The sequence below is a fragment of the Misgurnus anguillicaudatus genome, unplaced genomic scaffold, assembly GCF_027580225.2.
Source record: "Misgurnus anguillicaudatus unplaced genomic scaffold, ASM2758022v2 HiC_scaffold_31, whole genome shotgun sequence".
Classification (NCBI taxonomy): domain Eukaryota; kingdom Metazoa; phylum Chordata; class Actinopteri; order Cypriniformes; family Cobitidae; genus Misgurnus; species Misgurnus anguillicaudatus.
Genome location: NW_027395281.1, coordinates 4,952,257 through 4,974,662, shown reverse-complemented (window position 1 = coordinate 4,974,662; position 22,406 = coordinate 4,952,257). Strand labels below are relative to the sequence as shown.

At 38.5% G+C, this 22,406-nt stretch overlaps 1 protein-coding gene and 1 long non-coding RNA gene across 2 annotated transcripts; one reads left to right on the top strand and one right to left on the bottom strand.

The window, feature by feature from the left end:
• Positions 1–579: 579 nt before the first annotated feature.
• On the bottom strand, positions 580–2,423 carry LOC129453209 (uncharacterized). Its single transcript, XR_008647371.2, has 3 exons — positions 2,268–2,423; positions 1,806–2,147; positions 580–1,497 (listed from the first exon to the last, which is right to left on the bottom strand). It is a non-coding gene; the product is annotated as an uncharacterized lncRNA (long non-coding RNA).
• A 3,913-nt stretch (positions 2,424–6,336) lies between these two features.
• Positions 6,337–16,928, top strand: LOC129453206 (myosin heavy chain, fast skeletal muscle-like). The gene is made up of 41 exons (XM_073865391.1): positions 6,337–6,438; positions 6,782–6,829; positions 7,205–7,414; positions 7,498–7,641; positions 7,710–7,866; positions 8,069–8,096; positions 8,224–8,335; positions 8,418–8,510; positions 8,601–8,664; positions 8,749–8,847; positions 8,943–9,046; positions 9,159–9,297; positions 9,393–9,511; positions 9,605–9,754; positions 9,841–10,011; positions 10,085–10,388; positions 10,485–10,555; positions 10,640–10,727; positions 10,801–10,918; positions 11,008–11,131; positions 11,232–11,368; positions 11,454–11,709; positions 11,792–12,034; positions 12,117–12,293; positions 12,386–12,531; positions 12,605–12,695; positions 12,784–13,173; positions 13,253–13,379; positions 13,452–13,570; positions 13,663–13,859; positions 13,939–14,122; positions 14,202–14,367; positions 14,458–14,582; positions 14,672–14,980; positions 15,060–15,263; positions 15,354–15,479; positions 15,614–15,784; positions 16,076–16,180; positions 16,271–16,366; positions 16,470–16,601; positions 16,837–16,928. The coding sequence occupies exons 3-41, from the start codon at positions 7,214–7,216 to the stop codon at positions 16,846–16,848; spliced, it is 5,799 nt and encodes a 1,932-aa protein (XP_073721492.1). The 5' UTR covers positions 6,337–6,438; positions 6,782–6,829; positions 7,205–7,213; the 3' UTR covers positions 16,849–16,928.
• Positions 16,929–22,406: the final 5,478 nt, after the last annotated feature.

Sequence of the window (22,406 nt, the reverse complement as noted above, 5' to 3'; positions counted from 1 at the left end):
CTTTGACAATTTTCAATCTGGTTTCCGACCACACCATAGTACAGAGACAGTGCTCATATAGATAATAAATGATATTCGCCTCAATACAGACACAGGCAAACTATCAGTGCTGTTGCTACTCAACCTCAGTGCTGCTTTTGACATTGTCGATCACAACATACTTCTTGACAGGCTGGAAAACTGGGTCGGGCTTTCTGGAATGGTCCTAAAATGGTTCAGGTCATACTTGTCCATGGTTCAGGTTATTATGTGAGTATAGGTGGCCATAAATCTGAGTGAAGATCCATGACATGCGGAGTCCCGCAAGGCTCAATTCTTGTGCCACTCCTGTTAACACTGTATATGCTCCCACTGAGCCAAATAACGAGAGATAACCAAATTGGCTATCAAAGTTATGCAGACGACACTCAGATCTACTTAACGACTATAGCCCCATTGACTCCCTGTGCAAATGCATTGATGAAGTTAACAGTTGGATGTGCCAAAACTTTCTGCAGTTAAACAAAGAGAAAACTGAAGTCATTGAGTTTTGAAACAAAGATGAAGTTCTCAAGGTGAATGTACACCTTGACACTAGGGGTCAAACAACTAAAAATCAAGTCAGGAATCTTGGTGTGATTCTGGAGTCTGACCTTAGTTTCAGTAGTCATGTCAAAGCAATAACTAAATCAGCATACTATCATCTCAAAAATATCGCAAGAATTAGATGCTTTGTTTCCAGACAAGACTTAGAGAAACTTGTGCATGCTTTCATCACCAGCAGGGTGGATTATTGTAATGGCCTCCTTACTGGCCTTCCCAAAAAGACCATTAGACAGCTGCAGCTCATCCAGAACGCTGCTGCCAGGACATATCACACCAGTCCTCAGGTCTTTAAACTGGCTACCATTTACATTTAGGATTGATTTTAAAGTATTATTAATGGTATATAAATCACTCAATGGACTAGGACCTCAATACATTGCAGATATGCTCATGGAATATAATCCCAACAAATCACTCAGATCATTAAGATCAGATCAGCAAGAATTACCAAGGGTTCACTCAAAGCAAGAAGAGTCAGCTTTTAGCTATCATGCCAGTCGCAGCTGGAACCAGCTTCCAGATCAGACCTGCTCCAACAGTAGTCACATTCAAATCCAGACTTAAAACACATCTGTTAGCTATGCATTTACCGAATGAGCACTATGCTGCGTCCAAACTGATATTTTGCAGTATATTTTATATGCACTTTTAAATTCAAATCACTTTTACTCCCGTTTTATTCTTTTTAACACATTTTAACAGTTTTAATTAAAATCACATGTATAATTCTCAAGTAAAACATCAAATTCTTCTTCTTTAGGCATCCATTCTGTCTTGTCTCAGTCTATCATGTCCAGGGTGTTTAGACTAACATGGCAGTAATTGCGAAATAGTCTGGTGCAGGACAGCATGAGAATTCCATTCCAAAGATGTTCAGTGTGACGGGCCACACGGCAGAAATTGCGAAAGAGTCTGTAAAAAAAAGTGGGAAGTGAACAGCATGGCGGAAGATAAAGACGACATCTGACATGGTGAAGAAGGCATGGGGACGAAATAGATGAATTCATGAAACAAAAATATAACTTCCAAACAAGGGATGTTTAAGTTTTTAGGTATATTAGATTTCTCTTATTTTTAACTGCTTTATATTCTTATGTTTCCTTTTCTTGTAAAGCACTTTGAGTTGCAATTGTGTATGAAACGTTCTATGTAAATAAACTTGCTTTGTCTAATAATTTACATTAGAATTTGAAAATAAATGCAATATTTGTTAAGCTTACCAGACTACAGATGAAGAAGCACTTCTGCAAGATGATGACGGCTTCAGGCCTTCTAAAGTCCTGTAATCTGTCCTCATTTATGTCCAAGAGAGACCACTCATGTTCTGTTCACTTCTATCCAAAGTTTACACTTCTAATTTTTCCTTAATCAAAAACATTTAAAACCATTGTTTTCTTTCTTGGCACGTCTCTGCTGTTGTTTGATGAGATTGAAGGCAGACGGCAGTAAAAATGCCGCTCTCATACTTCCCACCACACCGATGGTGTCCTTTGGCAGGGGCGGCAAACCCAGTGCTGCAGTTTACTGACCATACTGCTCTGCAACTGCTCGAACCCTCTAAACTAAACACAAAGAAACCAGAAAACACCAACATAGGTCAGGTATGCATGGCTGTTAAGACTATTACATGCACTGAAAATGAAACCATGTCATTTTTAGTCCTATGAACTCAAAACCCATACAACAATCATTTTATCTCCATATACGTTTCCACTCCTGTTCCTGGTAAGCTATGATCCTGCAGACTTCAGTTTCAACTCAGCTCCAACACTTTCTGTTATTATCAAGCAACCCTGAACACTTTGATTAGCTCCTTCAGCTGTGTTTGATTGGGGTTGGGCTAGTAGCTCACCAGAAGGAGGGTTGAGACCCTTGACATATACAGACATAAAAACATTATTCTCATCAGGATGGTCTTCCGAGGCATCTAAAGAATTTTCTTCTTTGGGAAATGAGGGGCATGACCGCTGCAGAACTTGGTCACCATCCCAAAAAGCATGACTTATACAGGCTCATGGTTATAGAGAGGAGAACATGTAATCATTAGACCGAAACACAGATGACTAAACATTTATTTTCATTTAATGTTAAACATCTAACATTTCATGCTATAAATATGTTTATTGCACAACACTCTTAAATGCTTGATTTTGATTGGCCAGTCGCAACATTGCAAGATACTGCAAATCATTTTGACAGGTACAGCTTAATATTACACAAAAATTAAATATAAATGTATGTCCTTTAATAACGAATATGACATTATTTTTTATAAATGATTAAACAATTTCTTGTCTAATCTTAAAACCAAAAGTAAGTTTTTTTTTCAGTTAACGACTTCCATTCGGTTTGCTAGTCTCCAGTTTGTATTGAAGTAAGAGTATGTCCCATTTATTTTCTCTGCTATGTTTTTCAAGACATGAACATTGACTTAATAATGGGTGATTGACTTGATAACAAGCTAATCACCTGATAGTTCATTATGCAAGTATTGTTAGAGGTAAAACCCCTTATGAACCCCCCAAAAATGTTATACAGTTAGAAACTAATCCTGCTTCTGTTGAACGTGATCATTCTTTTTGTAATCTGTAGAATTGGAAATATATATATATATAAACCACATATATGCATACATTAGGGTTATAAAGTCTACATGTTGAAAATACCAGTCCCGTTTTTCCTGATCCCATTTTTTAACTTTAGTTAGTGTGTAATGTTGCTGTTAGAGCATAAATAATACCTGCAAAATGATAAAGCTCAAAGTTCACTGCCAGGCAGTGTTGGGGGTAACGCATTACAAGTAACGCGCATTACGTAATAATATTACTTTTCTGAAGTAACGAGTAAAGTAACACATTACTTTTTAAATCTACACATTAATATTTAAGTTACTTTTTTAGTTTAAGTAATTCAATAAAAAAGATGTACTGAATTAAACTGAACATAGTCACATTATGCACTATATGCGTACATGCCTGTGTGGGAACAGTTTGACTCAGAAACTAAGATGGCAGGCCAGAGCTCGACATTTTTGTGATGAAATATGCAATTTCTGAATGCAGAATTTTTCAGTTATAAAAACACCTGCAAGGCCTGAAAGAGATCAAGCCTCAGCCAAGAAAAAGTAACGCAAATATAACTAAAAAGTAACGTAAGCATTACTTTCCATGAAAAGTAACTAAGTAACGCAATTAGTTACTTTTTTTGGGAGTAACTTAAAATTGTACCGCATTACTTTTAAAAGTAACTTTCCCCAACACTGCTGCCAGGCAATACATTTTCTTTAACAGAATTATTCTTTCAAAGCCTGCATCGAACTGCCAGTTTGGACTACAGGCTTACACACGAAACATGAACACATATTATATTGTGCACCATAAACACAATCATAGCTTCAAAAACACAGAAAAAAACGGGACTGATGAAAAAACTCATCACTGTTATAATAAATAAATTGAGGGCTGTAATATATGAAACATTATTAATTTCCATGCAGAAGCAATCCCATGAACAAAGGCTAATTACATGATAAAAGGCATAAGACTTTAAAGGACATAGAAGGCTTTCTGACTTTACAAATGTTTGACATTAGTAAAACCAAAGTATGCCAAGCCAGTTTCGAACCCCTGCATGCAGCACTAAACACTACACTAACGGTTCTGATGAATAGACTCATAAGAAACGTAAAGGCAATTATTTAGATGTAACAAAGTGAAATAGGCCAAAAGATCCGCAAAAGCTACACATCAAGTTGAGATCCAAAGAAATTCAGGAACAAATGAGAAAGAGTATTTGACACTGGTTTGAGGCTCCCTTCCATGCTTCCATAATGAGGATAATAGTGCCACCCCAAATTTAATATATATATATAGAGACATCTAAAATGTTCTGATAGGTGGAGGCCCGAGGACTGGAATTGAGAACCACTGCTCTATAGAATCACCTGTGTCTGGCTTACTCTCAAGGATTTTTTCCCTCCTAGGTATTTTTACCCTCCTGACTAAAAAAGCCAAGAAGTATTTTCTCCTAGTAGGGGAGTTAGCTGACATTGGCTGAACTTAGCACCATTTTCTATATGTTTCATTATTACTACGCTCGCTAGTACAGTTTAATCTTACCTAATTGGTTGCTATTTTACCTTATAACAAGCTGTCGATCCGGAAATCTGAGCATGTTTCAAAGACAAAGCTCTGTGTTGCTTGCTCCAGGCAACAACTCAAAAGCATCCACTTGACCCTACCCGTTCTCAGCAAGATGCGTACAAATGACACGCAGTGTGATTATCGTGAAATAGATACGCCAAATTCCGATTTTGCGTGCCTATGATACGCCAGTCCTTCCCATTCACTTATATGGCGAATCGTTTCGTGTCGTTTTATTTATTGTTTTCTAATTAGTTTTCTGTTTTTTTTCCCATTGTCGCTTGGGTTCAGGGTTAGATTTCACATTTGTTTAAGCAGGTTATTTAATATACAGGTTTCTCTATGCTTTTGTCTATATTTAAGCCATGGTCGCTTGGAGTTGGGGTTAGAGTTGGGGTTTGGGTTAGGATGTCATTTTTATATAACAAAAAGTTGTTCTAACCCTAAACTCAAGGGACAATGGGAAAAAAAAACAGAAAACAAATGAGAAAACAATAAATAAAACGACACGAAACGATTCGCCATACAAGTGAATGGGAAGGACTGCCGTATCATATGCACGCAAAATCGGAATTTGGCGTATCTATTGCACGATAATCACTGCGTGTCATTTGTACGCTTTTTGGTGAGAATGGGTTGGCTTGACCACGCTGCCTAAATACATACAGCCTAAATATGCGACCTCCGGAGGCTGCAGCCTTCGGATTGAGAAACGTCAGTTCTCTCTTGGTCATTCAAACACACACAACTAATGTCTCTTTTAATTTAACCAATCCATGATTTCTACCACAAATATTCTGTAGAAATGTGTTAAATTATGTATTTTCTGTGTTTTGATGGCTGAATGTTCAGCATCCTGGTACTCAACAATATTTGTTTACAAAACAGTGTACACACAAGCACGATACACGCTTGATCAGCACACGTAATGAGGGTGATATGTTCTGTATTTACTTGAACCCTATCAGAACATCTCCTGGCAGATGCGCAGTCTAGTTATCATCATGGAACTATGTGACCCATTATGAACCTGACACCTTAGACATCCAAACGAAAGTGTTGGAAAGAAAACAAATACCTTAATATAAAACATAGAACTATAAATACTCATTTATACGCTGTGATGAATCAGCTGTTTGGGTGCTCATGTGGTTTGGTTAAGTATAAACTAGTCTAGTCTAGTGTGTAAGAGTTCATGTTAGGTTATGAACAGAAGAATGAACACAATAGTTGCATTCAAGATCAAACATTTTTTTTTTAAATAATAGATTTCATCATAATGTTTGCTTTGACTCAGAGATACCTGCATATCTAAAAATAACTACATGTAAAAATTCATCAAAATTAAACACAAATCCAAATGCTGAGTGTTTACATAAAACTTATCAATCAACCATAACTAATAACACAAACAAAATTTGATTTAAATATTCAAATAATTGTCTATGATTCACAGACAATGCTTGTAAATGTTTATAAAAGTTATTTAATATCTCCATTTATCGTGACTTACATATAAAGAGTTATGAAGATGGAAATAAATGATACCCATAACCAATACCGATCTATAAATGGCAAAGTGTTGCAACCCTTTAGAGTGAATTAACATGACCAAATAGAGCCGATGGATTCTGCTGAGTACACAGGAGCATCTCTATAAAAGAAAGAAGTTTTCCCCACTTAAACCAAACCTCACACAGACCCATTCACGGTAAGATCATTTACTACACCTGTATCTGCTAGGTTAGATTAATTATACCATTGTATACCATACAATAATATACTATACCATAATACACTATAGCTATTGAATTATGCTATAATATACTATACTATACCATACTACATTACACTATACCACACTGTATACTATATATACTATACTGCACTGTATTATGTTATAATATGCAATGCTATACTACACCATAATACACTATACTAAGCTATGATATACTATACTGTATTGCACTATACTATACTAAAAACAATTTGACTGTATATAAACTGAGGTGTAATTCTAAGAGATATTTGACAGCTATCTTCTATATGTTTAGTGAAGAAGACCCTGAACATCATTTCTCTGAACTGAGGCTGTGAAAAAGGTAAAACAAAAGTTTCTGTTTGTATGATTTACTGTATAAACATGCATGTAAAGTTCAGACTCAGTAGAAACACTGTCACTGATTTAATGTGATATAGATATCAAACATCTGAACACAACTTATTAAACGCTCCTGTAAACATCCCTACACTACAAATCCATAAAATTATCATTTGAGTCTTCATACATTACAAATATCTGTAATGTAAGATAAACATGGCTACTTAGAAAATACTTCAATTGTCTTACTTTTAAGTTGTATTACTTAATAATCTCAATTACATTAATTTTACAATATGGAAACAATGAAGGAAATTGTGTTTCTGGATGAGTAACACTTTAAAATGCTGAATGTAAGTTTCACTGATTTTTAAAGAGCAGAATCATGGGAGATGCTGAGATGGAGTGTTTTGGCCCGGCGGCCATTTACCTCCGCAAACCAGAGAGAGAGAGGATCGAGGCTCAGAACGCCCCGTTTGATGCTAAAACAGCCTTCTATGTATCTGATCCAGATGAGATGTTCCTGAAGGGTACTCTTGTTAGTAAAGAGGGTGGCAAAGCTACCGTCAAAACTCATAGTGGGAAGGTACGTTCATTTCATCTTTTACTGTTATTAATATCTCGAGTCATGTCTAACTCTTCCTGATAACTGTTGTTGTTTATTATCAGACTGTCACTGTCAAAGAAGATCAAATCTTTCCCATGAATCCACCAAAGTTTGACAAACTTGAGGACATGGCCATGATGACCCACCTCAATGAAGCCACTGTGCTGTATAATCTCAAAGAGCGTTACGCAGCATGGATGATCTATGTAAGTCTAACAACATCACTTTTAATACCTGCGATGAGGTTGATGTTGAACACACGTCTCTGTTTCAGACCTACTCTGGTTTGTTCTGCGCCACCGTCAATCCATACAAATGGCTGCCGGTGTACGATTCAATTGTTGTGTCCGGTTACAGGGGCAAGAAAAGAGTTGAAGCCCCTCCCCACATCTTCTCCATCTCTGACAACGCCTACCAGAACATGCTCACCGGTCAGACACTGTTTAAAAAGTTTTTAAACTAAAAATTTTTCTAGTGAACACAAAACTAAACCTAACCATTTTTAACGTTCTAGTCTGTGTACGATTTCTCAGTGCACATTAATTCTAAATATAACATGTTGTAAAGTGTAAGATCTCATCTTAATGAAATAACATGCTCTGCTACTAAACAACTTTTAACACATTTCCTCAGATCGTGATAACCAGTCTATCCTAATTACGTGAGTTTAGATCTTTTCTAATATTCATTTATTTTTCATGACAACTCAATTTTCTAATGTCCTTTGTATAAACTTTATACTATTGTATTGTGAATGTAACAATTACATTTATGTTTCCACAATTCAGCGGAGAATCCGGCGCAGGAAAGACTGTTAACACCAAACGTGTCATCCAGTACTTTGCGACAATTGCTGTGGCTGGACCAAAGAAGACAGAACCTGTTGCGGGAAAAATTAAGGTTAGCAAACGCACAATACTGTAAAAATAATCAAAGTTTAGTGACATAACTCTTGTAAAGAAATTACTCATATACGCCACAGGGTTCGCTGGAGGATCAAATCATTGCAGCCAACCCCCTGCTGGAGGCTTATGGTAATGCCAAGACTGTGAGGAACGACAACTCGTCCCGTTTTGTAAGTTGAAGTCTGATGAAATGCATTATCATTTGTGTTATACCTTTCTAAGATGGCAGACATTCAAAGGTGTCCTAAATAATGTTTTAGGGTAAATTCATCAGGATTCACTTTGGGACAACTGGGAAACTGGCGTCAGCTGATATTGAAACTTGTAAGTAGCACCGTATTAAAACCATGTTTTATTGTTAAATAAGCATGAATATTAGTCATCAGAAGTCAATGTTCTCCCGTAAAGATCTGCTGGAAAAGTCAAGAGTAACATTCCAGCTGTCTGCTGAGAGGAGCTACCACATCTTCTACCAGCTCATGACTGGACACAAACCAGAACTGCTCGGTGAACACACATTTCATGCACAAATTCATGCACACTCTTGCATAGATCAAATGTCTAAGAGCAGTGTTAATAAAGTGCACACGAATTCCTTACAGAGGCACTTCTGATCACCACCAATCCTTATGACTATCCAATGATCAGCATGGGTGAAATCACTGTCAAGAGTATTGACGATGTGGAAGAGTTCATTGCCACAGATGTACGTGGTAGACAACAACATTGTTATTATATATTTGCATGAGTAGAAATGATGCTAGCACATAAGATAATGTATTTTAAGAAGAACTTACTTGGCTCTCACAAACAAACAGACTGCTATCGACATTCTGGGCTTCACTGGTGAGGAGAAAGCAGCCATCTACAAGCTGACAGGTGCTGTGATGCATCATGGCAGCATGAAGTTCAAGCAGAAGCAGAGAGAGGAGCAGGCTGAACCTGATGGCACTGAGGGTGAGAGATGAACTATCTGAAGAAAGATGATAGTCGTATCACTGTACAAGCAATCATTTATTGACCATTATCTCCAAAAATTTGCTTGCTTATAGAGGCTGATAAAATCTCCTACCTCATGGGCCTGAACTCTGCAGACCTGCTGAAAGCTGTGTGTTACCCCAGAGTGAAGGTTGGAAATGAGTATGTGACCAAAGGCCAAACTGTACCACAGGTGATGATGAGTAACACAATCAATGTCTATTGAACAGACAAAATCTAAAATCATCTAAGATCAATTTCATGACCTCTGTACACTCTTTCACAGGTGAATAACACAGTCAGCGCTCTGTGCAAGTCAGTTTATGAGAAAATGTTCTTGTGGATGGTCGTCCGTATCAATGAGATGTTGGACACAAAGCAGTCCAGACAGTTCTTCATTGGTGTGCTGGACATCGCTGGATTTGAGATCTTTGATGTGAGCATCAGTTACTAATGTTTCTAAGAATCAAAATATAAATGTAAAGATATAAGAGTGAAAATTTGCTTGTGTTGAAATGTCAGTTCAACAGCTTGGAGCAGCTCTGCATCAACTTCACAAACGAGAAACTGCAACAGTTTTTTAATCATCACATGTTTGTGCTGGAGCAAGAGGAGTACAAGAAAGAAGGCATTGAATGGGCGTTCATTGACTTTGGAATGGACTTAGCTGCCTGCATTGAGCTTATTGAGAAGGTAAAAATGAAGACTTGACAAAACAATGTTTATATTATGTACTTGTGTTAAAGCTTGAGTATTTCTCCACCAGCCAATGGGCATCTTCTCCATCCTTGAAGAGGAGTGCATGTTCCCCAAAGCAACAGATATGAGCTTCAAAAACAAGCTGCACGATCAGCATCTTGGCAAATGTGCAGCTTTTCAGAAGCCCAAACCGGCCAAAGGCAAGGCAGAGGCTCACTTCTCTCTGGTGCACTATGCCGGCACTGTTGACTATAACATTACTGGCTGGTTGGACAAGAACAAGGATCCACTGAATGACTCTGTTGTGCAACTCTATCAGAAGTCATCAGTCAAACTGCTGTCCCTCCTGTATGCTGTTAGTGCAAGCGAAGGTAAAAATAACAGAACAAGTGATGACAATACAATAGTCATAAAATTAATTATAATATTATATATTTATTAACTTGTGTCACCTTCACACAAAACAGCTGAAGCTGCTGGAAAGAAAGCAGGCAAGAAGAAGGGTGGTTCATTCCAGACTGTGTCTGCACTGTTTAGGGTACGTTTGGCTCAACAGCAGGTAAAATGTTGTATTTCAAGTTAAATTACTGTCCAAGTCAACACAACAATATTGATTCTACAGGAGAACTTGGGCAAACTAATGACAAACCTGAGGAGCACTCACCCTCACTTTGTGCGCTGCCTGATTCCCAACGAGTCCAAGACTCCAGGTAAAGACTCTTGAATCAAATGTGCGATGATTGTTTAAGATACTTTGGAAACTTATGGCCATCTCTGTTTTAGGTCTGATGGAGAACTTCCTGGTTATCCATCAGCTGAGGTGTAATGGTGTGCTGGAAGGTATTAGAATCTGCAGAAAGGGTTTCCCCAGCAGAATCCCCTATGGTGACTTCAAGCAGAGGTATTCTGTTTAAACAATCACAGTGTAAACAATCTCACTACAAATACAGTAAAGACCTATCATTAATGTTTCAAAACACTTGATTTCAGATACAAAGTATTGAATGCTAGTGTCATCCCTGATGGACAGTTCATGGACAACAAGAAAGCTTCAGAGAAACTCTTGGCCTCTATTGATATTGACCAAACTCAGTATAAGTTTGGACACACCAAAGTATGTGATAGAAGTTTATTTGAAATCTTGAAGTCATACTAGGTAGACAGAGACAACAGGTTTACTACCAGTTCAAATAAATCCTGTGGTGGGATTGCAGGTGTTCTTCAAAGCTGGTCTGCTGGGTACCCTTGAAGAGATGAGAGATGAAAAACTAGCAACGCTGGTAACCATGACTCAGGCTCTTTGTCGTGGATATGTCATGAGGAAGGTGTTTGTCAAGATGATGGAGAGGAGGTAGAATGCACATTCAAAATGTCTAGTAAACACATTAAATGAAATGGTTTCAAAGAGAAGTGTTAACTGATGATATTTTACACAGAGAATCAATTTTTACCATCCAATACAACATCCGCTCATTCGTGAATGTGAAACACTGGCCATGGATGAAGCTTTACTTCAAGATCAAACCTCTTCTGAAGACTGCAGAGACAGAGAAAGAAATGGCATCCATGAAGGAGAACTACGAGAAAATGAAGGAGGATCTAGCCAAGGCACTGGCGAAAAAGAAGGAGCTCGAGGAGAAAATGGTGTCACTCATGCAGGAGAAGAATGATCTTCAGCTGCAAGTAGCATCTGTGAGTGCTGCAGTGCTTATACCCACATTGATAGATTTTAACATGTTCAAGAAATTAACCTTGTCCTCATCCCAATTATTAGGAATCTGATAGTCTCAATGATGCTGAGGAGAGATGTGAAGGTCTTATCAAAAGCAAGATCCAGTTCGAGGCCAAACTCAAAGAGACAACCGAGAGACTGGAGGATGAGGAGGAGATCAATGCTGAACTGACTGCAAAGAAGAGGAAACTGGAAGATGAGTGCTCTGAACTGAAGAAAGATATTGATGACCTGGAGCTCACCTTGGCCAAAGTGGAAAAGGAGAAACATGCAACAGAAAATAAGGTTCACATTTAATCACATCTTCTTAACACGGCTCATATATTTATACTTGAAAAGAAAACCACTGAAGAATCCTTTCATTCAGGTGAAAAACTTGACTGAGGAGATGACCTCTCAGGATGAGACCATTGCCAAGCTTACCAAAGAGAAGAAAGCCCTCCAAGAGGCACACCAGCAAACCCTTGATGACCTTCAGGCAGAGGAAGACAAAGTCAACTCTCTGACTAAAGCCAAAACAAAACTTGAGCAGCAAGTGGATGATGTAAGATGTTAAACATGACAATTAGACCGTAAATAAATGAAATAAATTTATCTGAATGTAGGACATTCTAATGTAGTGACTTTTGTGAACAGCTTGAGGGTTCACTGGAGCAAGAGAAGAAACTCCGTATGGACCTCGAGAGAGCCAAGAGAAAGCTTGAGGGTGATCTGAAACTGGCCCAGGAATCACTAATGGACCTGGAGAATGACAAACAACAATCAGATGAAAAGATAAAAAAGTGAGGAGCAGATAGAAAATTTGTAAATATAATCAAATACACATTTTACAAAACATTACATTTTTTAAAACAGGAAGGACTTTGAGATAAGTCAACTGCTCAGCAAGATTGAAGATGAACAGTCTTTGGGAACACAGCTTCAGAAGAAGATCAAAGAACTTCAGGTAAATCATTCATATGTTAAACTTAAGTACATAACTGGGGAATTCACACTACCAGTATGACAAATCTAAGTGGATATTTTAAAATCAGGCCCGTATTGAGGAGCTGGAAGAGGAAATTGAGGCAGAGCGAGCTGCTCGTGCTAAAGTCGAGAAGCAGAGGGCTGATCTCTCCAGGGAACTTGAAGAGATCAGCGAGAGGCTTGAGGAAGCTGGTGGTGCCACTTCTGCCCAGATTGAGATGAACAAGAAGCGTGAAGCAGAATTCATGAAGCTGCGTCGTGATCTGGAAGAGTCCACCTTGCAGCATGAGGCTACAGCGGCTGCTCTCCGAAAGAAGCAGGCAGACACTGTGGCTGAGCTCGGAGAACAGATCGACAACCTCCAGCGTGTCAAGCAAAAGCTGGAGAAGGAAAAGAGTGAGTACAAGATGGAGATTGATGATTTATCAAGCAACATGGAGGCAGTGGCGAAATCAAAGGTAATCACAACTGGAGGATCATTAAATGAAACTCCATAATGAGACAAAACATGAGTAAAACACTTTTGTATTCTAAAAGGGTAACTTAGAGAAGATGTGCCATTCCCTTGAAGACCAACTGAGTGAAATCAAGTCCAAGAATGATGAAAATGTTCGCCAGCTCAATGACACGAGTGCCCAAAGAGCAAGACTTGCCACTGAGAATGGTTAGTGCACAACAAAATTTTGTTCTAAATAAAATTGTTCAATAGAATGATTAACACAAAGCGGATTAACAGGTGAACTGGCTCGCCAGCTGGAGGAGAAAGAAGCTCTTGTTTCTCAGCTGACCAGAGGAAAACAGGCTTTCACTCAACAGATTGAGGAACTCAAGAGACATGTTGAGGAGGAACTTAAGGTAAATCATAACACATAGTGAAATGTATTTCCATTTCAATAAAACCATGGAGACCCAGACTTCTAATGCAAATTAAACATGTTTGATTTTAGGCCAAGAACGCTCTGGCTCATGCTGTCCAGTCTGCCCGCCATGACTGTGATCTGCTCAGAGAGCAGTATGAAGAGGAGCAAGAGGCAAAAGGTGAACTTCAGCGTGGCATGTCTAAAGCCAACAGTGAGGTGGCTCAGTGGAGAGCCAAATATGAGACAGATGCAATCCAACGCACTGAGGAGCTTGAGGATGCCAAGTATAAACAACATTTAAGTAAATTATTGAGCAATTCATATCTTATAGACCAATGCATAATTCTATTGAATTTTCCACAGGAAAAAGCTGGCCCAGCGTCTCCAGGATGCTGAAGAATCTGTTGAGGCTGTGAACTCCAAGTGTGCTTCTCTGGAAAAGACCAAGCAGAGATTGCTGGGTGAAGTTGAGGACCTCATGATTGATGTGGAGAGAGCAAACTCATTGGCTGCCAACTTGGACAAGAAGCAAAGAAACTTTGATAAGGTAAGGAAAACATGCCATTTAAAAACCTAAACTTCATGGAATTCATGAACTTTAATGATTACGTTTCTATTTTTGTCAGGTCCTGGCAGACTGGAAACAGAAGTATGAGGAAGGTCAGGCTGAGCTAGAAGGTGCTCAGAAAGAAGCTCGTTCCCTCAGCACTGAGCTTTTCAAGATGAAGAACTCTTATGAAGAAGCTCTTGATCACCTGGAGACTCTGAAGAGGGAGAACAAGAATTTGCAACGTAAATGGCACTTTTATTTACACATCATCAAAAAAGAAGCATTGAAACTATAACTTTTATAACTTTTATAACTGTATTTTGTACCTTTAGAGGAGATTTCTGACCTCACTGAGCAGCTTGGAGAGACTGGTAAGAGCATTCATGAGTTAGAGAAAGCCAAGAAGACAGTGGAGATTGAGAAATCAGAGATCCAGACTGCACTGGAGGAAGCTGAGGTAAATCAACATTAAAACCATGCAAGCATCTATTACTCACATATCTCACTCTTCTAATAAGTTAATAAAACCTCACTACTATTTATCAGGGCACTCTGGAACATGAAGAAACCAAGATTGTTCGTATTCAGCTGGAGCTGAACCAGGTCAAGAGCGAGATTGACAGAAAGCTTGCTGAGAAAGATGAGGAGATTGAGCAGATCAAGAGGAACAGCCAACGAGTGATTGATTCCATGCAAAGCACTTTGGACTCTGAGGTCAGGAGCAGAAATGATGCCCTAAGAGTCAAGAAGAAGATGGAAGGAGATCTCAATGAGATGGAGGTCCAGCTGAGCCATGCAAACCGCCAGGCTGCCGAGGCCCAGAAACAGCTCAGGAATGTCCAAGGTCAACTCAAGGTAACCTTCCTTCTGTAAAACGTTTAGTTGTCTGAATTAGAATCAAAGCTTGAATGCTGACACCCTAATCCTGCCACAGGATGCCCAACTGCACCTTGATGAAGCCGTCAGGGGACAGGAAGACATGAAGGAACAGGCTGCCATGGTGGAGCGCAGGAATAACCTTATGCAAGCTGAGATTGAGGAGCTGAGAGTTGCACTGGAGCAAGCTGAGAGAGGCCGCAAAGTGGCCGAGCAAGAGCTTGTGGATGCCAGTGAGCGTGTGGGACTGCTGCACTCTCAGGTACTATAATTGTACAATAACACTAAACTTGAGAACAGCTGTTTGAAGGTAAAAGTGAGGTTTCTGACTGAAGCTGTTGATGTCTCACAGAATACAAGTCTTATTAACACCAAGAAGAAGCTTGAAAGTGATCTGGTCCATGTTCAAGGTGAGGTGGATGACTCGGTCCAGGAGGCCAGAAATGCAGAGGAGAAAGCCAAGAAGGCCATCACTGATGTGAGTGTTTGCTACAGTCTACTTTCAATGTAGAAATTCTTCTAAAGAGCATGTGCAACCATATCATTCTCAAATGCAGATTTGATGTGTTTTTGTCCTAAAGCAAAGTTAATGATATTTGGCTCTCATTACAGGCTGCCATGATGGCTGAGGAACTGAAGAAGGAGCAGGACACCAGTTCTCACCTGGAGAGGATGAAGAAGAACATGGAGATTACGGTCAAAGACCTGCAGCACCGTCTGGATGAGGCTGAGAGTCTGGCAATGAAAGGAGGAAAGAAACAGCTCCAGAAACTGGAGGCCAGGGTAGGTTTGAATGTTTAGGTGCTCACAAGTCCTGACCTTGGCAGAGATCATATTGGTTAAAACAATTGTTCACATCCATGCTATAACACTGAGTAGTGGAAATTACTAACAAATATGGTTAGCAACACAATTTAAACGAACCAAAAAGAGTTACATACAGTGAATTCAGACATGTTAAATTACAAAAGACTTAGGTGTTCTAGTAATGTTACACAATATATCAGCACTCGTGTAGCTTGTGCATTTAAATAAAAGGAACAAAACTTACTGTATCATGCTTCTTTACTGAAGGTGCGTGAGCTGGAGTCTGAAGTAGAGACTGAACAGAGACGTAGTGCTGAAGCTCTTAAAGGAGTGCACAAATACGAGAGGAGAGTGAAGGAACTCACCTACCAGGTACTTACCATCTGTACAGCAGTAATAACAAATAACAGATGAGTCAATCTATAATGCTGGATAGTGATTTAACCTCTTTCACCTCTACAGACTGAAGAAGATAAGAAGAATGTGATGAGACTGCAGGATCTGGTGGACAAGCTGCAGATGAAAGTCAAGTCCTACAAGCGTCAAGCTGAGGAAGCTGTGAGTGATGGTTTTATTTCTGAACATTGTGATGTCATCTCAAAAGTTCATAAATCAAATGAGAAAATCCAAATTAACTAACAACATAAATCTCAATTAACAGGAGGAGCAGGCCAACACTCACCTGTCCAGATACAGAAAGGTGCAGCATGAGATGGAGGAGTCACAGGAGCGCGCTGATATTGCAGAGTCTCAGGTCAACAAGCTGAGAGTCAAGAGCCGTGAGATTGGAAAGGTAAGCGCTACCTGCTGATACTGTAACCAAACTGCTACCTGAAATAAATGCAGAATAAACACATACGTACATATATGCATACATTAGGGTTATAAAGTCTACATGTTGAAAAAACAAGTTTGAAAAGGAATTTTCATTAAGTTAGTAAAATGCACAAAAGAATAAATTTACTAATGGTGTAAAATCCATGTATATACAATAACGTAGTAAAATAATTTTTTTGTTTGTTTTTTAGGGAAAAGAGTAAAACCTGAAGCCTGAATCACAACAGAAAGTACTCATAAAATATGAACTACTTGTAACTAATAAAAAGTTGTTGTGTTCTCATGATTGTGTTATTGTAGTTCTTAAAACAATTGTGAAGTCAAACCAAACCAAACTTTCAGCAATCCAAACTCAACCCGGTCTGATCTGGGCTAAATACTCAAAAGAACAGTCATTTCAGAAGAGTGACCAATGTGAAATACAGACATTGTAATTTTCAAAATTGAAATTTTTTCAAAAATGGACTTTTAAAATACTTACAATCACTAAAAAGCAACAAACATTTAAAAACCAAAACATTTCTCAAGTCTTCAACTAGAGCCCATTTCTAGGAGGTTCAAGCAACTAAGTTAAAACTTGATCCTTGAGTTGGTTTACCCTGAGATGTGAAACTCTTTTTGGTTTCAGATCTGAGTTAGTTTAAGCAACTCTGAGTAAACGGATTCTAAATTAAGTACGTGCACAAACCACTATGAAATGCCTCCATTAATGGAGCTCAGATATTACAATTTACCAATCATAGCTTCAAAAACACATGAAAAACAGGACCTTTAATTTTCATCACTGTTAAAATAAATAAATTGAGGGCTGTAAGTTATGAAACATTATTAATTTTCATGCAAATGCAATCCCATGAACAAAGGCTTAAATGACAGCAGCTAAAAATGATAATAGGCATAAGACTTAAAATGACATAAAGGCTTTCTGACTTTACAAATTTTTGATATTAGTAAAACCAAAGTATGCCAAGCCAGTTTCAGTACTCCAGTCAATGAAAGTATACCTGCACTGCACCCCTGCATGCAGCACAACCCATTCTCACTTCCCAAGGCGTCAAAATCTGAAGCATGTTCAAACGCCTTCAGCGTCAGTCTGAAGACGCGAAGGGTGCCCCTATGCGTCACTATATCGAAGAAATGGGAACTCCATTGCTTTCATGCTAATCCCTCAGCGTCGGATATAGACGAAAGGGAATCCCGGAAGGTGATGCCGTCACGTTATGCGACGATCGGCAGGATCATGCCGCTTCTGGACGGTAACTACTCAATTTTTGTTCCAAATTTTTTACCATTGTCGCTTGGGGTTGGGGTTAGAACCACTTTCTGTTAAATAAAATTACATCCTAACCCAAACCCAACTCTAACCCTAACCCCAAGCGACAATGGTTTAAAAATCAGAAGACAAAAAGTATAAACCAATACAGACATCCTAACCCAAACTGGAACTCTAACCCCAAGCAACAGTGGCTTAAAAATCAGAAGACAAAAACTATAAACAAACTGACATCCAAACCCCAAATCTAACCCCAACCCCAGTGTTTAAGAAATAAAATGAATCATCCAATAATAACAATAATTAAAATTTATTAAATTATATTTAATTGCATCTGGTGACAGATTCACCTAAAATTCTATCAAAAACGGGTTAAGCCAGGCAGCGTTGGGTTCATATCGCTGGAAAAATATTTAATTACATTAAATTTATTGTTAGTTTTTTCTTCTATGTTAGAAAATTTCAGAACCCTCTGTGTTAAGAAGAACAAGCTCTGTTAGTTTGTCAGTATTTTATGTATTGTGCACATACATAAAGTTAAGTATAATCTTTTGATGTGTCTGTTGCAATAGTTAACAAGGTGACCCACCCTCCACCCATCATTACAGCGTATCAGGTCAAAAGAAAGCTGAGTAGACTTCGCCCAGGGAAAGGAGCCGGCCCTGACCGAGTGTGTCCCAGACTGCTCAAAGCATGTGCGGCTGAATTGGCAGAGCCCCTCCAGCACGTTTTCAACTTAAACCTCCGGCTGGGGAAGGTACCAGCACTGTGGAAGACATCATGTCTTATACCAATTCCTAAGAAACCGTTTCCCAGTGAGCTAAATTACTTTAGGCCTGTTGCTCTAACTTCACATATAATGAAGATGCGCTGGTAAAGGTAGTGAATGATCTACTGCTCTCTGCTGATTCTGGCTCTCTCTCCATACTTTTGCTACTTGATCTCAGCTCTGCCTTCGACACCGTCTGTCATGAATTACTCATTACTTGTCTCTCTAATTTGGGTATTTCTGGTTCTGCTCTTTCCTGGTTTTCTTCCTCACAGAGGACGCTTGTATCTCACAGACAGACAGTTTTTCATCTCAGTTAAGGACTCCAAGTCACCTACTGTCCCCCTGAAGCGAGGTGTTCCCCAGGGATCCGTTCTTGGGCCCCTTTTATTCATAATCTACACTGTAAAAAATTTCCCTGTAAAAAAACGGTATTATGCTGGAAGCTGTGGTTGCCAGCATTGCACTGTTAATTTACAGCGGGATACTGTTATTAGGAAAAACAGCATGATACTGTTTTGTTACCTACAGCAGTCAACTGTTATTTTAACAGCATGGTACAGATGTGGCCTTTAAAAACGCGCGTTTTCTCCCGCGGCATTCGCCAATTCGTCTCGCAGAGTCCCGCAGCATTCTGCAAGTGCTTTCGGGGGGGCTACTTTTCCCTTTCCCTTAATGTGTTTCGCTTCAAAGAATATCCACCAGGTGGCGCATAAAAACATTGTCATTGCCGTTGTTTCCAGAAGTTAATAAGGGCATTGCTGAATATTTTACATTGAAAACAGCAAAGTGATATGTCAACCCCTTCTTGCCAGCATAACAGCGCATACAAATATTAAGATGACTGTACGTGCAATGCGCATTTATAGTAAGTGCAACAGATAATTTAGTGTGAGCCTAATAAACGCGACTCGTGATATAGGGTTGCTATTTACAATGAATATCTTAATTATTTGTGTTGTCGAATTTTGACACCGTTTCATTGTTTGTTCATAATATTTATAATTGTCAGTTTTTCAAAAAGTATCAATATTTTAAAGAGATTAATGTGGTATAAAAAAGACATGTTTTAAAGTTTAAAATGTTGTAAAAATATAGTAGTATTCTTATATTTTAAGAATAACAATATGATACATTTATACTGCGCTAAAATGCTTTACATATGGAAAGAGGAATTCTTCTCAGAACAGATATTTTTATGTTATTATTACAGCAGCATTAAGACGTAGGCTACATCTAATAAAATAGCGAACAGAGAAACTGTGCCTTTTGCGGACGAAAAACACCTCCGAAATATTGAGTTTATGAATATTTACACTTACAATATGTACTTTGTGAAATGTGTGTGTAAAATAATCAATTTTATAACATGTGGCTGTAGAGACAAACACGCTGCGTCGCCTTTCAGATATCTTACACGTTCGCATTCAACACTTTTCAAAACGTATTTATATTAAATCTAATGAATAATTATAAATTATGACATGAGAAAATTAGAAGTGTGCAAAAGAGCACAGTTCAGATATTGTTAATTAAAGCGGTTTTATACACCTTTCTGCCTTGTTTAAATTAACAAGCATTTTATTTGCCACTGCCAACACGTTTTGTGATTGATTTAATGATTTATTACAGAAACTTATATGAAGCAAAGCTATTGTACTAAGCATCTATATATATATATATATATATATTATAAATGTTGTAAAAAATATATTAGTATTCTTATATATTAAGAATAAAAATATGATACATTTATATTGCGCTAAAATGCGTTACATATGGAAAGAGGAATTATTCTCAACCACTACCAATAAAGTTTAAACATTATTTTTTAGAAAAACGCCTCGGAAGTGTTGAGTTTATGAATATTTACACTTACAATATATACTTTGTGAAATGTGTGTTTAAAATAATAAATTTCATAACATGTGTATGTAAAGAGAAACACGCCGCGTTGCATGATTTTATAAATAAATACCGAGGTCCATACAAGTATTTTCTAGGGCATGCACCCCAGGAAAAAAAACTTCTTATTTCCCTGCTCTACATATATGAATTTTAATAAATCAGAAAACCAAAGAATCAAATACCTATAGATTTCAAACCATATTAGTATGCAGAAAACTTTTGTTGGTCATTAGGAATACATTGTAATAATTATTTTACCATCCTGGGCACACTGCTGCACACTTTCTCTTCTTTTGTTATTTAATTAACTTTAATGACTTCAACAGGTAGGCCTTAGGACTAAATGCAATAAAATGTTCAAGCCAAAATATGAACATGTAAACTCCGTGCACGCGCACTACGGGTGGATGAAGCGTTGTACCGCGCACGTGATGCATCGTTTTCAAGTTCAAGCTTAGCAGCAGTCCAGTACAACACAGTGAATCTAATCATTATACAGTAAAAAAACATATCTTCAAGAATTAAAGGGTGGCGTTGAATTTTGTTAATAAACACGCTGAATAACGGAAAGTGAATTACTGGAGGGAGTGAAAGCAGCGCATTAAATCTGGACACCCATATGTGCTCAGCTGCAGTAATGTTTCTTGTCCTGTCACCTTGACAGTCACTGCGGTTTCACATTTCTCGTCATTAAACTGCTGTATATAATCCCAGCAAACAATGACCTGGCGGTCCGCCGGCGGTTTTTGGGCGGCACGAAGTCAGCGGCTTGACGCGGTCGGACCACCGTCGGGGCACCTTCGGCAAACCGACCAACGTAAAAAAACTGTCGGTCTGCCGGCGTTTCTTGGGTGGCAAGCCACCAGCGGCTTGCCGCTGCTGGACCACCGTTGGCACACCAGTGGCAAACCGCTAGGTTTCTACTGAAACTAAGAATTATAAAAATCTTAAGAAAATACATAAAAAACAATATGAGACTGCATATAGGGCTTATTTAACGAAATGCATACATATTTTTTTAATATTTCAGTTTAAAAGAATTTTAAGGATAGAATAAAAAATGAGAGATAGTGTTTAATACAATATAGTCCACATGCAGGCGTGGTAATTTGGACATATATAGACAACAAAACGAGTTTGTGATTTCATAATCATTTGAGGAGATTTTCAATTGTTGTAGTGATTCAATGTGTGACTTTGCCATGACGCGTGTGCTGTGCGCGCTGAACACGTGCCCTTTTAAAAACACTAGGCTTGTTCGACTTCATGCGGCGCTGCAAGAACCGACAGCCGGATGACGTCAAAGTACCGCGAGAACGATTCGAGAACTCATACGAAGTGTAATTTCGTCTCGCTCTCGCGGCACTTTAACGTCATCCGTCTAGCGGAGCCGCAGGAAGTCGAATAGCCTTCTTTCTCATTGCGGATTACCAGGTGGGACTGACGAAGCTCCTCTTTCACGTGTTTCTTTACTGTTTTCAGGTAAGTTTAAGTCCCTCAAAACACACAAATAATACACAAACTGTTATTGACACGTAACAGAAACGCTTTTGTTGATATTTACTTCATAGAAATGTTTTTTTGTCTTTGAGAAAAGTCTGTTATCATGTGGACGCTTTTCAAAAGTGATAATGTTAGGGTGACTATAGCTTTTGCATTGTTTATTAAGTTTTTGCTTTTTAAAAAGCAACTTCGTGTGTTGATGAGATGGTGTGATAGCTTTGTTCAGGTTGTCAATGCATTATTGGAGGTAATATGCAATGTACTGCACAGTTAAACGGTGAAAAAACTTTCATATAGCGTGAGTATTT

What these genes read in the sequence shown, in the direction of transcription:
- LOC129453206 (XM_073865391.1), top strand. Translation starts at nt 7,214, where the DNA reads ATGGGAGATGCTGAGATGGAGTGTTTTGGCCCGGCGGCCATTTACCTC. An exon ending in ACGACAACTCGTCCCGTTTT is followed by an intron (nt 8,511 to 8,600) that starts GTAAGTTGAAGT and finishes ATAATGTTTTAG; the next exon opens with GGTAAATTCATCAGGATTCA. An exon ending in TTGAGCAGCAAGTGGATGAT is followed by an intron (nt 12,294 to 12,385) that starts GTAAGATGTTAA and finishes TTTTGTGAACAG; the next exon opens with CTTGAGGGTTCACTGGAGCA.